Source organism: Ursus arctos, unplaced genomic scaffold (assembly GCF_023065955.2).
Source record: "Ursus arctos isolate Adak ecotype North America unplaced genomic scaffold, UrsArc2.0 scaffold_13, whole genome shotgun sequence".
Lineage (NCBI taxonomy): Eukaryota > Metazoa > Chordata > Mammalia > Carnivora > Ursidae > Ursus > Ursus arctos.
The window spans coordinates 32,898,723-32,913,358 of NW_026622797.1; the positions used below are offsets into that span (position 1 = coordinate 32,898,723).

A 14,636-nucleotide genomic window follows, 5' to 3' on the forward strand; every position below is an offset into this window, starting at 1 on the left:
TATTATAAAGAATGTTGTTTTATGGTATTTTTATTATTTTCATATGGGTAGTAAGAAAACCAATGTAGCAAAGTATTACTTCCTAACATCCTCCTGGGAGATAAAAGAGCAATTTGAAATTAGAATAACAAACACTAGTTCCCCAGTTATTGTACCCACTCAAATTATATATATATATATATATATATTTAATATTTATTTGAGAGAGAGCATGAGCAGGGAGGGCAGAGAGCAGGAGAAGCCTACTCCCCTGCTGAGCAGGGAGCCCAACATGGCACTCAATCCCAGGATCCTGGGATTATGACCTGAGCCAAAGGCAGATGCTTAACTGACTGAGCCACCCAGGCACCCCTCAAATTATTAGGAAAAAAAAAAAAAGAATATAAAGAAGAAGTGCCATAACTAAAATTTTCCTTTTTTAAATAATTGGGCTCCCCATCTATCTCAATATAAAAAAAACAGTAAAACAAAAATTTAATATTTCTATTATATCTGGAAGATATATAATATATATATTATATATATGTACTTATTTATTATGAGGTCTTTTATTTCAACTTTAGTAGTAGGTGGGATGTGACTTAAAAGAGTATAATAACTTGAAGTCATAAAAATACCTTCATTTATTCAATTTATCCTTTTCTTCATAGATAATATTTGAGATAAATGTTTAAGAGGTAATTCCTAGCTACTTATTCAGAATTGCCAATAAATGTTTTTTTCCCCAATAAATGAAGTTTTACCATATTTTAAAATACATACCAGTAATGGGTACAATTTTAAATAAAGGTTAAAAGTTGCTTTCTATAGTAGAATGTCACAGCAAATTTAATATGTCATCCTTCTATTTATGTTTTGGTTCCAAAAATAAAAAGGAAATTCAAATAGTATCTCATTTATTGATTGCAGATATTTGCTATATAAGGGCTGACTGAGTTTTAACTAATGGCCTCTAATCAAGATTTAACTTGTTGCTTTCGAAGAACAGCTTTAGGTTTAAAGAAGTCTTAAAATAATTTACATAAAATGGAAAGGAAAAATGGTTTATCACATTGCTGTTTGGTTTTTTGCCAGTGAAACTTTTTGTTCATTCTATAGGCATATTGTAATTACTGGTATCTCAAGGTAAATAGCTTCAAATATATATATCTCTTTGGTTTTATTAAGGGGAACTTATGGAGTTTCCAAATTGTTCAGTCAGTACTCTGATGTCTTAGAAATTGTACTACTTCCTCATGTATTAAAATGAACCATGTTTTCTTTTGAATTTATAGCCGCAAATATGGCCAGTACACTATGAACCAGGAAATCACCAAAGTTCCCGAAAAGCCTCCATTTGACCGATCAAGTTCTCAGGATTCTTTGGATGAACTATCTATGGAAACCTATTGGACGGAAATAGAAAATATCGAGAAATCTAGCGAGAACAGACAAGATCAAGAGGTGGTGGTTGTCAAAGAGCCTGATGGTAATAACTAAAGAAATACATTTCTGTTTGTTCGTATATGTATTTCTGGGAGATGACTACATGGGAAGGAAGAGGGCAGCAGCAGCAACAAAAATTAAAGATAGGACAACCAAAATAAGATAATGCTGGTTGGCCTTCCAGCTTGAAAGTTACTTGCTTGTGGCAGGTTGATGGCTGCAGCTGCCACAGTTACGTAGCATGAGTAAATTCACTTCGTCTTAGAGGTGGCTAGACTCTTGTTGGCTAGGCTTCCTGTATTCTAGACCCCTAGGATTCGACTTGGTCTTTGAAATGATCTAACCTTCCTTCTGCGGTATTCTAGCCACACGGTCGTTTGTTCTCTAGTGAGTATAGATGCTGCTGGAAAGCTCACTGCTTTGCAGTGATGCTGTTTTCCATTGGTCAGTCAGCTTGAGTTGTCTTGACGTTCTTTCCTTTGTTGATTGACAATCTGCCCTCCTCTACCTTGGACATACTTTTTGCCATTTGGAAGATCAAAACAAGCGTCTTCTATTTTTACGGGATAACCTTTCAAATGTTTGAAGAAGCTTATCTTGTTCCTCACCACGTCCTTCTAGAAGGAAAAAAAAAAGATTTACATACTAGTCCTTCTGGTGGTTTTTGGACCTGTCTCAGTCCTGGTCATCCTCTCTGTCCAAATGTAGTATGCCTGATTGGATATAATGCTGCAGGTTTCGCCAGCTAGCCTGAGGGTATAGATTTGAACAGTGTATGGCATTAGTGTTTTCAGCCTCCATATTTGCTTCTTTCTTCTATTTGGTCCATAATTTGTCTCCAGTTTCTTTCCAGCTATATTTCCTGCAATCTCTACTACTATATTTGATATTATGGAAGAAACATAGAAAACATTTTTTCCCCTTAAAATTCATACTGTTTTTTTTCAATCTCGTAAATTCAAGCAGTCACCAAGTTTTTGATGACCAATTCTGGCATCTATTATATTAGCTTTTTTCCCTTTCTTTCTTTTTTATTAAAAAAAATTTTAAGTATGCTCCATACCCAACGTGGGGCTTGAACTCACGGCCCTGAGATCAAGAGTCACATGCTCTGCTGATCGAGCCAGCCAGACACCCCATTTTAACGTTCTCTGCCTTGTGCCACCCATAAATTTGTAAGTGTATTTTTGGGGGTGTCAATTGATCAGGATGACAAAAAAATAAGAGACAGTCAATGCCTCCTGACCCACTAATAATGATCTCCTTTTCAACAGAGAACTTCTTAAGTAAATGACTTAGCACCGAGCTGCTACACAACAGAATCTACATACACACGTTTTCCCCCCTGCTGTGACGTTTTTAAAAAAAAATCGACCAATTATACTTTAAAAAGAAAAATCTCCAATTTTTCTTAATTTAACATTTCTTATATTTGTACCGTTATAATCAACTCTTTCTTTTGTTTGGGTTCTCCTTTACTTTCCCCTCATTCTTTCTCACTTTACCAGTAAAACTGAGCTTACTTACGATGATCGGTGCACGGCTCAGACGTTCTGTCTCGGTGTTTCAGGATGGAAGCAGCATACCAGTGGTCTGCTGAATAAGGTGAAAATATTCCACAGAAAATAGCATTCAAGCCTGATACACAGCCGTGTGTCATTACCTGTTTCATAATTGTCCAAGACTAAAATGAATTAATCGATTGTTGTTCATAATGTGACTGTCAAGAAGAATTGGGAATGTTCCTACGTGCCCATGCCTTTGCTTTGACTTTATGTTTTGAGTTTTACCTCTACTTTTAATGGATCAAGTGACTCTGTATTCAGATCTTGCTTACTTTACCTATCACGTCTATATCTGCTTTTTTTCTTTCCCCTGGCAAATTGGTTTCATATATGTATACTGAGTTCTGCCTTAACAGCATTCACAATAATGGCTGACTTTTTTATGTCCGTAAGCAGTTTTTATTGCCCGGCTTGCAGAATGCCTGGCACTACGTTATGTTTCTTAAAACTGAGGATATTTTAATACTAGATTTCTGCCCTCAAGGAGTTTATACAGTGTGGAAGGATACACAGGCTGTAACAGAGCTCTGCAAAGCTCTCCCCATGTAATGTTCTCTCATTTGCTTAGGAGGCAGCCAGGACAGCTATGCTTTAGGTTATAGACGAGAGAACAGAGTAGGCTTGAGGCTGGGTGACTTGTCCAAAGTCACATGGCTATCAAGGTGGAGAAATGTAGATGAAGGTCTTTTGGGTCTCAAGGCATCGGTCTTTGATTTTCCTCTAGAAACTTAGTGCTTGGAGGGAATCTATTCTCATCTTTCTGTTTTTCTGTAATTTTCATAAATCTTACACAGTATTTGCTTTATTGTTTACTTTCTACTTTCAGTATTCTGAATTGATTATTATGTACTTAGTTTCCCATAATCTATATGTATTTTTTTTTTTTTTGCTTAAAATAGTGTGCTTTTCTTTTTTAATTTGTAAAAAACATGAATCTGATGTGCTTACTACGGGGATTAAAAACTTAATTTGAAATTGATTAGTTCCTGATGTCTGGATGCTCTTTACTTCTTTGCCATACTCCGTGTCAGCTACGGTGAGCAGAGAAAACAAGCCTTTCCATCAATTAGTGTTGGACTCTGGGGCAGTGCTGAATTTAAGCCAAGAAACAGGGCTTTAATGGATATCTCCAGCATTGACTTTCCTTCTGTAACTTGATGGAAGTAAGTTATCTTTTCATTGCTTGCTCATCTCTAGAAAGGGAGCAGTACTATCTTGCCCTAGTTAATCTGCAGGGAAGTTATCGAGGTTAATCACATGTGAAGTCATTTAAAATTTTTAATTGAGTATATATGAAATGGATCTCAAATTTGATATCTTTGTGGCCGGAATTGATGGCAGTTGTCCAAGTTTCAGATAATGATTCTTAGCACTGTGGTTTGATTTCGATAGAAGAATGTCAGTAAGCGTGTTTGAAAAGCTTAAAAAATGTGAAAATTTTCATGTTTTGTGATTTTTAAACCTCATTTTTCTCTACTGTCTTAGAGGGAGAACTGGAAGAAGAGTGGCTTAAGGAGGCTGGTTTGTCCAATCTCTTTGGCGAGTCTGCTGGAGATCCCCAAGAAAGCATGGTGTTTTTGTCAACATTGACCCGGACCCAGGCAGCCGCTGTTCAGAAACGGGTAGAGACAGTCTCCCAGACCTTGAGGAAAAAAAACAAACAGTACCAGATTCCTGACGTCAGAGACATATTTGCTCAACAGAGAGAGTCAAAAGAAAAAGTAGGTGTTCTTTTTTGATGTTAAAGCAAAGGAATAATTGCTTTGAACTGACTGGACCAATCCAGTTTAATTCAGATCATTAAAAACTTAATGAGCACTTGTAGGCCAGGCACTAAAGCTCTTTGCTCACAGGGATCAAGAAATCCTTCTAGAGGTTATACTACTGGGGCAGAAAATGAAACAAGTTAAAATTCAGTGTGATAATCCTTGTGTTAGTTGTGCTTGCGGTGTTAGGAGTGGCCCTAACCCCTCACACATGGGACTACCAATTGTTACTTACAGACAAGTAGGAGGTAAGGGATTCTTCCTTATTTATTAACTCCTGCAGGAATATTTGCTTTTCCTTAGACTCATTTGGGGATGAATTGAGTGCGTGTGTGGGGGTGGGGGTGGGGCAGGAGGGGGGTTGGTGAGGGAGCTAACTGCAGTATAATTAGAAAGCAGGAACCCTGAAACATGAAATAACTTCCCCTTTGTGTCTAGTGCTTAACACAGTGCCTAGCACCTAGAAGATTTGAGTAAATATTTGTCAAGATTAATTTATTATGGAAGCTGTTGAAATCAGGGAGAGACTGTGGGACTGATGGATGAAGAGATATCAGGGTAGGCATGGGGAAAGCGAGAGACTTCTGTGGCCTAGAACACTCCTTTGGTGGGCTGTTTGTTACTCATCCATGAGGACCTAAGGAGCTTGCACAAAACATAAATTAATATCACCTCTTCCTTTATCAGGAAAATCTTCTTAAAAAAAAAAAAAGTCAGCTGAACTCAATGGTATTCGTAGGGTGAAAGTGGATTTATGGTCTGGATTATTCTCAGGTGCACTGAATAGTCCTGGCCTGGAAGACCAAGAGGGTTGTTGGAATGAGAACAAACAAAAGGAATCTTGAACAGTGACGATAGTAGTAATAATTACTGCCGCCACTGCTGAACACTTACTGTGCTAACTACTTCTCTGGCCTTGCATTTATTCCTTACAGTTGTCCTGTGAGTGAGGTATTACCATTTCCATTCTATGGCTGAGGCTCATAGACCTTAAGTAACTTGCTCAATGTCCCATAGACAGTAAACCCAAATTCGTGTGACTTCGAAGTATGTGCGTTTCACCACTATGTATCCTTTTATATCTGGGTTTCCATATATGATTCTGATATTCAGTAATCTGAACATGACATTCTATTTATACTACAAGTGAAGGGTAACAAAAATCATATGATTCTAAAAAAAGAAAGGTATCTTGTATTTAAGGTATCTTTCTGTCACGCAGAGGTTTTGGGTTGTTTTTTTGTTTGTTTGTTTTTGTAGACATTCTATTCTTCCGAGAAATCCTTAATTGCTTCAGATTGCTACTCTATTTGCATGGGCAATTGTGTATCAAATCCAGTCTATTTGATAGGAGTTTTGGGGTCACTGGATTGCTCCAGGCCGGTCTCTTGCTGCTGCGAGGCAGTTAAACACTTGCTTACCACCCAGTGGTTATTTGGGACAGCCACTGGGGTTGAAGGACTGGACTAGGTTTCCAGATGTAGGAATATGAATAGTAAGGAAATACAGTATTATGATATTTCCTTCCCAATTAAAGAACCCTCCCTAAGGGAGTTAAGAGGAAGTAAAAAAGGGGGAGGGGGAGAGAACTAAGTCCAAGCAAAATATCTACTGTGGGATTTCTGCCAGTCTCCAAGAGGATGTTGCTACTCAATGCTAGAAGCAGCATTTTCCAGCAAATTCCTGGTAATATCTGAGCCACATGGTTTGATTCCAAGGTAATGGGTGGATTGTATCATCTGATGGCCCCATTAAACAGAGAAATCGCACTAGTAAATTAAAATCACGTTAACTTGCTTACACTGCATGCCTTTAATTGGAACGCTGCCACCCATTGGAAATATGTCCCCCATTCCTCAAGGAAACAGGGGCCAGTCATCTTCACTTGAAGGTCTTCTGTTCTCAAATAAGTACAAATTCAGCTCTTCCATTTTAAATGCTTCCTCATGAAGCCCTTGCTGACACTAGGAAATATAATACAGAAATGAATACCATCTGCACTGTTATCTTCACTTGCTAAGGAAAACAGTTCTGACCACATGCTCCAAAATATGTGTTCGTATGGAAGATTAGCATTGCTCACTGTGTTCGTGGGGCTGTGGAGGGCTGGCCTTCCGCAGGCTTGTGGGCGAGGAAAGGAGGATGGTATGTGCTCTGTCCTGAGGGGGGTTGAGGTAGTGTCGTGACCCTCATACCACTTCTGGGACTGAGTAGTCACTATTCACTGTCCTGAGTACCTCTACCTCTAAGAGGTGCACGGGTGGCCTCTATGTATCTGCCCTGGTGTTTTTCTAGACTCTTCTTAGACTGCAGGTGAAGGGGAGAGCCCTTCCAGGCCAACAGCATGAGGTGAAATGTAGGCTCTGTCGTGCTTTCAAACACCTTATTTGAATAGAGACGAAAATCCGATAGAGTGACTATTTAAAAAATAATTCTTTCAGACAGACCTCTGTGTATGATTGATCTAGAATCCCGTTCCTGAGTCCTGAATTCCTTCTGAAGACTTCCTTGGAAGGAGGAAGTATTGCCCAGCCACACTTAACTGATGAGGGGAGCCAGCCATGTTCTACTGTGCCTATAAACCCTTGGAGGACTGCAATTTTCAGTTGTCACTGCCCCAACCCCTTCGAAAAAGAGTTTCTTTGAATATCTGAGTTCATATTACCTGCTTGGTAATTTAGTTTTAATTTATCTCACATTTATTACTGGCTTTTTTTTGAATTTGAAGAATTTTGATTTTATTACCTACATGTCAACTTGTAATTTTGTTTTATTAACAGCGTTATCAAAATATAATTCACATGCCGTCTAATTCACCCATTTAAAGTCTACAATTCAGCGATTTTTTAGTATATTCACAGATTTATAACCATCACTTCAGTTTTAGCACATTTTCATTATTCTCCAAAGAAAGCCCATTAGCGGTCATTCCTGTATTCCCCTCCTCACCCCTAAGCAACCACTAATGTACTTTGTATCTCTCTATGACTTGCTTATTCTGGGCATTTCATAGATAAGGAATCCTATCTTGTGACTGGTTCCTTTTATTTAGTATAATGTTTTCAAGGTTCATCCACCTTGTAGCTTGTATCACTACTTAAGTTCTTTTTATTGCTGAATAATATTTCAGTGTGTGGATAGACCACATTTTGTTTACTGTAAACTTTTAAGTTTGTCTTCACCCCTCAACTAAGTAGTGGTGTGCTCGATGGCAAAGATACTTTTTAAAAAAGATTTATTTATTAGAGTGTGGGGAGAAGGGCAGAGGGAGAGTGAGAATCCTTAAGCAGACCCCCCGCTGAGCGTGGAGCCTGATACCCTGATGTGGGGCTCAATGCCAGGACCCTGAGACAGGACCTGAGCCAAAATCAAGAGTCAGCCACTTAACTGACTAAGCCACTCAGGCACCCCAATGGCAAGGACACTCTTAATGTTTTTTCATTTTCCTTACAGGGCTTAGTATTGTGTCTTACAAGTTGGGGGCAATCTGATATTTGTTGGGTGATTGCTTGTCGATAATAAATACAGTACTTTTTTTCCTGTGGTTGTTACAATTCTGAGTGTGTTTCTTGTTAGTAATGGAATTATTTACAATACCATTTCTCTGGTTGTGAGTTGGGAGATGACTCAATGGCCCACTTTCTATCTTTAGGCTCCAGATGGCAACGACTCACAGTCAGTCAGAACAAATGAAAACAAATATCAAGGAAAAGATGGTATGTTGGACCTGTTCTCTTGTATTTTCCTGTTTATTAGCATAACAAACAGATACAACCTTTTAAAACATTCACCTTCAATTCTAGTAAGCAAATTTTATTAAAATGCTAATATAAAGTGCCCAAGTAGATAATTACATAAGGCTGGGAATATAGTGGGCCTTTGATTTTTTTTTTTTTTAATGTTTCTGTATCTCTGTTCTAACATCTCTATGCACAATTTTCCCAACTCTTTTACCATGGGCCAGGTACTTGTGAAGATGTTTACCTAATTTAATTTACTCAAGAACTCTACATAGTAGGTACTGTGTCGAACCCATTTTACAGATGAGACTATAGAAGTTTAGAGATGTGAAGTCCCTTTCCCAAGGCCATATAGCTAGTGAGTGGAGCCAAGGAATTTGGAGCTTCATTCTGAAATCATAAGTTCTTAATTCATAAATGGATTCCTTTTCAGAAAGTTTATAAAGACTTAAAAAATATTTTTTTTGTGCAGTTCACTATAATTCTTCTCATACTTTTTCTCTTCTATGCCTGTTATTTCAGAAATGGATTAGAAATTCATGGCATGGGTGAAAATAAGTATTAAGACTTCATTAGCACTTAATCAAGAAAGAATTTATAGCTTTTCTCCTTATTTGCGAAAAGAAAAAAAATATTCCAAATGAAACTTAAAAATTGAATCCGTACTGTGTTATTTAAAAACTGTAACAGTGGTGGTCTGTGGCTGCCAGATTGCAGCTCAGGGACTTGTCCTGTTGTTTTATGATCTTCAGACCCAGCACCTGGAGTGCTCACGCCAGTAATAGTGTTGTACTGGGTAGGGGAGGAGTCTCAGGCCGACTGTGGAGGACTGGGAAGTGTATCCCACCTTCTCATCACAATCGACTTAGTCCAAGACTACACGGGACGTCTTGGAGTCTTAAAACATCAGCATCTCTCTTGTTCCTTCCATACTTTTCTCAGAACTTCTCTCCTGCACCCTTGCCTTTAAAAATAAGTAAGTGTGTGCATGTGTGGGTATGGACACAGACATGTCTATATGTTTCTGTCAATGAAAGCACTTGCTATTACATGGAGGTTTCTTTAGTTGTATGTATATTTTTATATCAGAATGAAATTACTGGGTGTTTCCCCAAGTCTGCAGACTGGCAAACGCTGGAGTGGCAAGCCAGCTAGAAGAGCCAGTGCTGGCCTGCTGGAGAGAGCTCGGTCATCGAGAGAGACAGATGAACCTTTTGTGCCAATGTCTGTATGCTTTGGGGAAGGGCGTCTGGCAATTGCTAAATAAATACTGAGGAAAACATTGTCCTTCCTTGATGCTTTCCTCCCTTGCCAGAGGTGATGATGTAGGCTCTATAAACAGAAATTCTGGAAGACAAGATCATTATATGAGTACTTTCTAGGCTGGCTTGCAGCTGCCGAGTAAAACATGACAAACTTGCCTGATTTACATCTGCTTTTGCTGGAAGGCTATGAGGCGGGCATAGAGCCTCCGGTCAGAATAATAAGAGAGAATGTGTAACACCATCCGAGTCACTGAGTTTTTACCACCGCACCTGTTGTAGGCAAGGCCATAGTCTTCTGATAGTCAGTGAATTCGCCAGTGCCATGTAAACACTGAAAGATTCAGAATGAAGGGCACAGAAAAACATGGTCTGGAGTTCAAAAGTGGAGCTCTTTCTGTTTGAAATCCGAAAGTGTGGGTGACCTCGTCTCTTTTAAATGTTTTCCTATACTTGGGTTTCTATATATGTCCAGTGAAAGATATTTATTCTAAATGAAAAAGTCACAGAAGTCTTAATGTTGCAAGGGTTGTCAGATTTCAAATTAATTAATCTATTATTCTTTTCTTCAAATTATAAAACTCTGTGTGAATGGCCCATTGTTTTTATACATACACTTACAAACATTAGTAATGCCCAAATAATTTTTAAAACTTTCATGTTAGTATGTATATTTACTTATTTTCTCTTGATTTCTTTGGAGGAGGAATAATTCTTTTTAAAAATAAAGGCACTTTGGAATATTTTGAACAGTTGAAATACTTTAAGGAGTTGTGTAAAGTATTTATAACGCAGGGCTATTGTTCATCTCAAAACCAAAGGAGAATAAAGAAATTATACTATTTATGCTTTAGGACTTTAAGAGTCAAAAGGTTTATGTCAGAATTCTCTGTTAACTTTTCTCTATGAGAGTAGATCATTGATTCATAGATATTTTTATTAGCCAATTCATCCATTTCTTGAATCACCCCTGAAACTGTTTTTCCTACTATGTTCCTTAGCTTGATCTACTATTTGAGCTCTTAAGCTGTTATACTCCAGGTTTGTTTGTTGTTTGTTTTTGCCACAGGTTGAAGGAAATCTGTATATTTTAAATATATTGTAACTTAATTGTAATTTCTCTACTCAGCTTTGTAATCAGTACAGGACATTTTTTTTAGGGGTACAGGTCTGTGGTTCATCAGTTTTATGTAGTACTGAGTGCTCATTACCATACATACCCTCCTCAATGTCCATCACCCAGTTACCCCATCCCTCCACCCCCCCTCCCCTCCAGCAACCAACACAGGACCTTTTGTGTGGAGGAGTGGTGATAGGGGGGTGTTGAGGAAAAAAAAATAGTTTTAAAATTCTTGTCCATAAACACTCTGCTTCTGGAAAGGTAGCTTCTAATTTAAGAAAATGGCTAATCATTTTTTTTCCCCCTCTCAGAATGGTTTCCTAGGAAACCCAACATACATATTCACAGTAACACACATAACAGTGGAAACCAGTGGGGAAGGAAAACTAAAATTGTGCTTTGACATTTAAGTTAATACTTTATAAAAATTAATTGTAAAGCGGTCTAGTTATTCTAATTAAAAAAATTGTCACAGGCTCTTGGAATAGCTGCATAAATAATATATAAATGTGCCATAGATGGCAACAGATAATTACCGTCAAGGAGCTTCAAATTTATTCTTATTTTTGGAATTGGCATCGGTCAGTGTTTACTTACTATTTTAACTGGGAGATGCTACCCGGCCACCGATGTAGTTTGCAGGGCCCAGTGCAAACTGAAAATGTGTGACTTCTTGCTCAGACTCCAAGCAGAGTGTTCAACACAGGAGGGGGTCCTTCTGAACACAGAGGCCCGTGACCGCACAGGTCATGTGCCCAGAAGCCCGCCCTGCTTATCAGACAAAAGTAATGAGGCTAGATATGTTTATTCCTAATATGTTTATTCCTAATTTTCTTTTTCTTTTTTTTTATTTATTTGACAGAGATAGAGACAGCCAGCGAGAGAGGGAACACAAGCAGGGGGAGTGGGAGAGGAAGAAGCAGGCTCATACCAGAGGAGCCTGATGTGGGGCTCGATCCCATAACGCCGGGATCATGCCCTGAGCCGAAGGCAGACGCTTAACAACTATGCCACCCAGGCGCCCCACTTTATTCCTAATTTTCTATTGGGTGAAACAAAAACGTATTTTTTTAAATTTAAATGACTAGAAACATATTTTTCTGAAGGCTTAGCAGTGTTAATAACACATGTATATATATGGCATGCCTTTATTAAAATTTTAAATTAGCTTTACCCTCTGTCACCTTGTTGCATTAGTATAGAAGCATATAAATGCACTATGTAAGTTTATTTTGTAATTCAGAGCTACTCACCATGAATTAAAAGTCTGCATTGAGGGAAAAAAAAAACAACCAGTCATCTTGTCATTGGTTCCAAGGTTTTTCTAATGTGAGTTGTTTTTAAACCAAAAACTTACCAAATTGTGTCAATTAGAACTGTTTTCTCCAAAGCTTTAAAGCTAGTGTTTTCAGCAAAGAGGCTTTCCAATGTTAATTCTTTCCTAGAAGATTAACACGAGACAAAAAAATGTTAAACTTACTATATACCCTTGAAATGTTGATGTAAATATCCAGAATTTATTTGACTAGGTTTATAGTAGTGAGAACCTTAATAGTCTTCGATGTAAGTGGTTACAGAACCTATTGGTTCCTGTACCAGGTACTTCCAGACCTGACTCCCACTGTGGCAAGTTTTTGGCACTCACTCTTATCTCGGAATTCTTCCTCTGATAGGTAGATAACATTCCAGAAAGGAAATGCAGGGTGTGGAAGAGGTCTAGTCCAGTAATCTATTGCACTGTGAGAAAATGAAATGGTGTATCACTAGTTCCGAGAGAGTAAAACTAACCTCTTTCAACTCCCCTCCCCCCACTTTTTTTTTTTTTTTTTGCTTTTCTTTTGCTTTTAATCTCCCATTGTAAAATAAAACAACAATTAAGTCTACTACATTTTTGTGAAGCTTCTCATTCAGAGTTTGAGATCATCTATCAATGTTGGACTTCGACCCAGTCTAAGAATTGTGACCCCACAGAAGGATTCCACACTTGAACTATGGATTCTAGTCTCCACCTTCCCACCTATACCCTTCATCCACCATTGGTAGAATTCTTGGAGTAAACTTTTTGCCTTTAAAATAGCCATTAATTATTGACTATAGTAAATAGTTTATCCCCCCAAAGGTTTTTATGTAGTTGATGTAAAGAAGTGAAAAAGTAAAAAAAAAAATAAAGAAAATATATTAACTGAACCTTGTGGTTTTTCCCCAGACCAGGCATCTAGCCTAGCTGTTGGTGAAAAAGAGCTGATTCCACTGGTTCCTGAGGAGGCCCCTGCTTCTGAAACAGATATCAACCTGGTGGTATCGTTTGCAGAGCAAGCCGCAAATCAGAAAGAGAGCTCCAAGGAGAAGGCCCAGAAGAGCAAAGACGGTGATGCTGTATGTAGTACACTATTCAGATTTTACTAAAATAGAAGAGTATATTTTTCATCAGCTTTTTATTTTGGAAATTTCAGATCCATAGAGAAGCTGGAAGAAGAGTATAGCAAACACCCCTACAGGATTCATGTAGACCCATTTAACAGTTAACATTTTATAACCGTTGCTTTTCCTCTTTCTACATCTGTCTGTTTATATGTTGTGCTGTCAGCTATGCACTTGCTTTTTTTTTTTTTAAAGATTGATTTATTTCTTAGAGTGTGGGGAAGGGGGCAAAGGGAGAGGGAGAGAGAATCTCAAACAGACTCCCTGCTGAGCACAGAGCCAGCCCGCGGGGCTCCATCTCCCAACCCCGAGATCGTGACCTAAGCTGAAACCAAAAGTTGAATGCTCAACCAACTGAGCCACCCAGGCACTCCTCACTTTTTTTTTTTTTTTTTTTAAGTAAGCCCTATGCCCAACATGGGATTTGAACTCACGACCCTGCGATCAAGACTCCCATGGGCTACCCACTGAGCCAGCGTGTTGCCCCCTTCCCAACTTTTTTTTTTTTTTTAGCTTAACAAAGACATACAAACACAGCTATAATACTTAAGAAATTGAACACTAAAGCAATAATTATATTTAACATTTGGTCACATTAAAATGTTCCCGATTATCACAATATTGTCATTTATAGCTTCCACCTTTTCCACCCCTCTGGAATTCTGGGGTCCGGTGTTGCATTTGATGTCATATCTTTTTGCTTTCCTTGAATTTAGATCATGTCCCTTGCTTTTTCTTTAATATTTTTGAAGAGTTGAAATCGCATCTGACTTTGTTCCTCATGACTGGATTCCATGGCCAAACTCCCACATAGATGAGGTCGATGCCTCTGATTACATCATCAGAAGAGGGGCATGGCGTCACATGGTCCCTTTACTGGTGATGGAAGTTTGACCCTTTGGTTAAGGAGATGTTCACCAGGTCTCCCTGTTACGAAGATACCTTTTCCTACATGCAGTTAATAGTAATTTGTGATTCCGGGTGAATATCCTATATGTCAGTAACAACCATTGCCCACCAGTATCTCTGTACACTTGTGATCCTTGCCTGAAACAATAATTAAACTAGTGTTTGAGAAATGGTGATTTTCTCATTTTTTTAATTCTATTATGATTGGTTGGCAATTTTCTGTAAAACTTGCTTGCCTTCCCTTTTCTCTTTTTGTTTTTGAATATCACTATGGATGGAGGGCTTCCTTTTTTCAGTGTTTTATAAATCATTATTATTTGTCTTTCAAATTTGCCTAAATTTGACCCATGGGAGCTCTTCAGGCTGGTTCCTGTGTCATTTTAACATGCCCTCGTTCTTTTACTTCTTTGCTTTCTCGTATGAAATGG

The 14,636-nt window shown here is 38.2% G+C and overlaps 1 protein-coding gene across 3 annotated transcripts in view; it reads left to right on the forward strand.

Annotated features, from left to right (window-relative positions):
* Nucleotides 1-14,636, forward strand: part of ARHGAP18 (Rho GTPase activating protein 18) — a 195,041-nt gene that overhangs the window by 130,588 nt on the left and 49,817 nt on the right. For all 3 annotated transcript variants that reach the window (XM_057311054.1, XM_026504784.4, XM_057311055.1), the window contains exons 2-5: nt 1,275-1,468; nt 4,476-4,711; nt 8,409-8,472; nt 13,085-13,254. In XM_057311054.1, the coding sequence (XP_057167037.1) occupies nt 1,275-1,468; nt 4,476-4,711; nt 8,409-8,472; nt 13,085-13,254 (664 nt within the window). The remainder of the gene's footprint in view (nt 1-1,274; nt 1,469-4,475; nt 4,712-8,408; nt 8,473-13,084; nt 13,255-14,636) is intronic.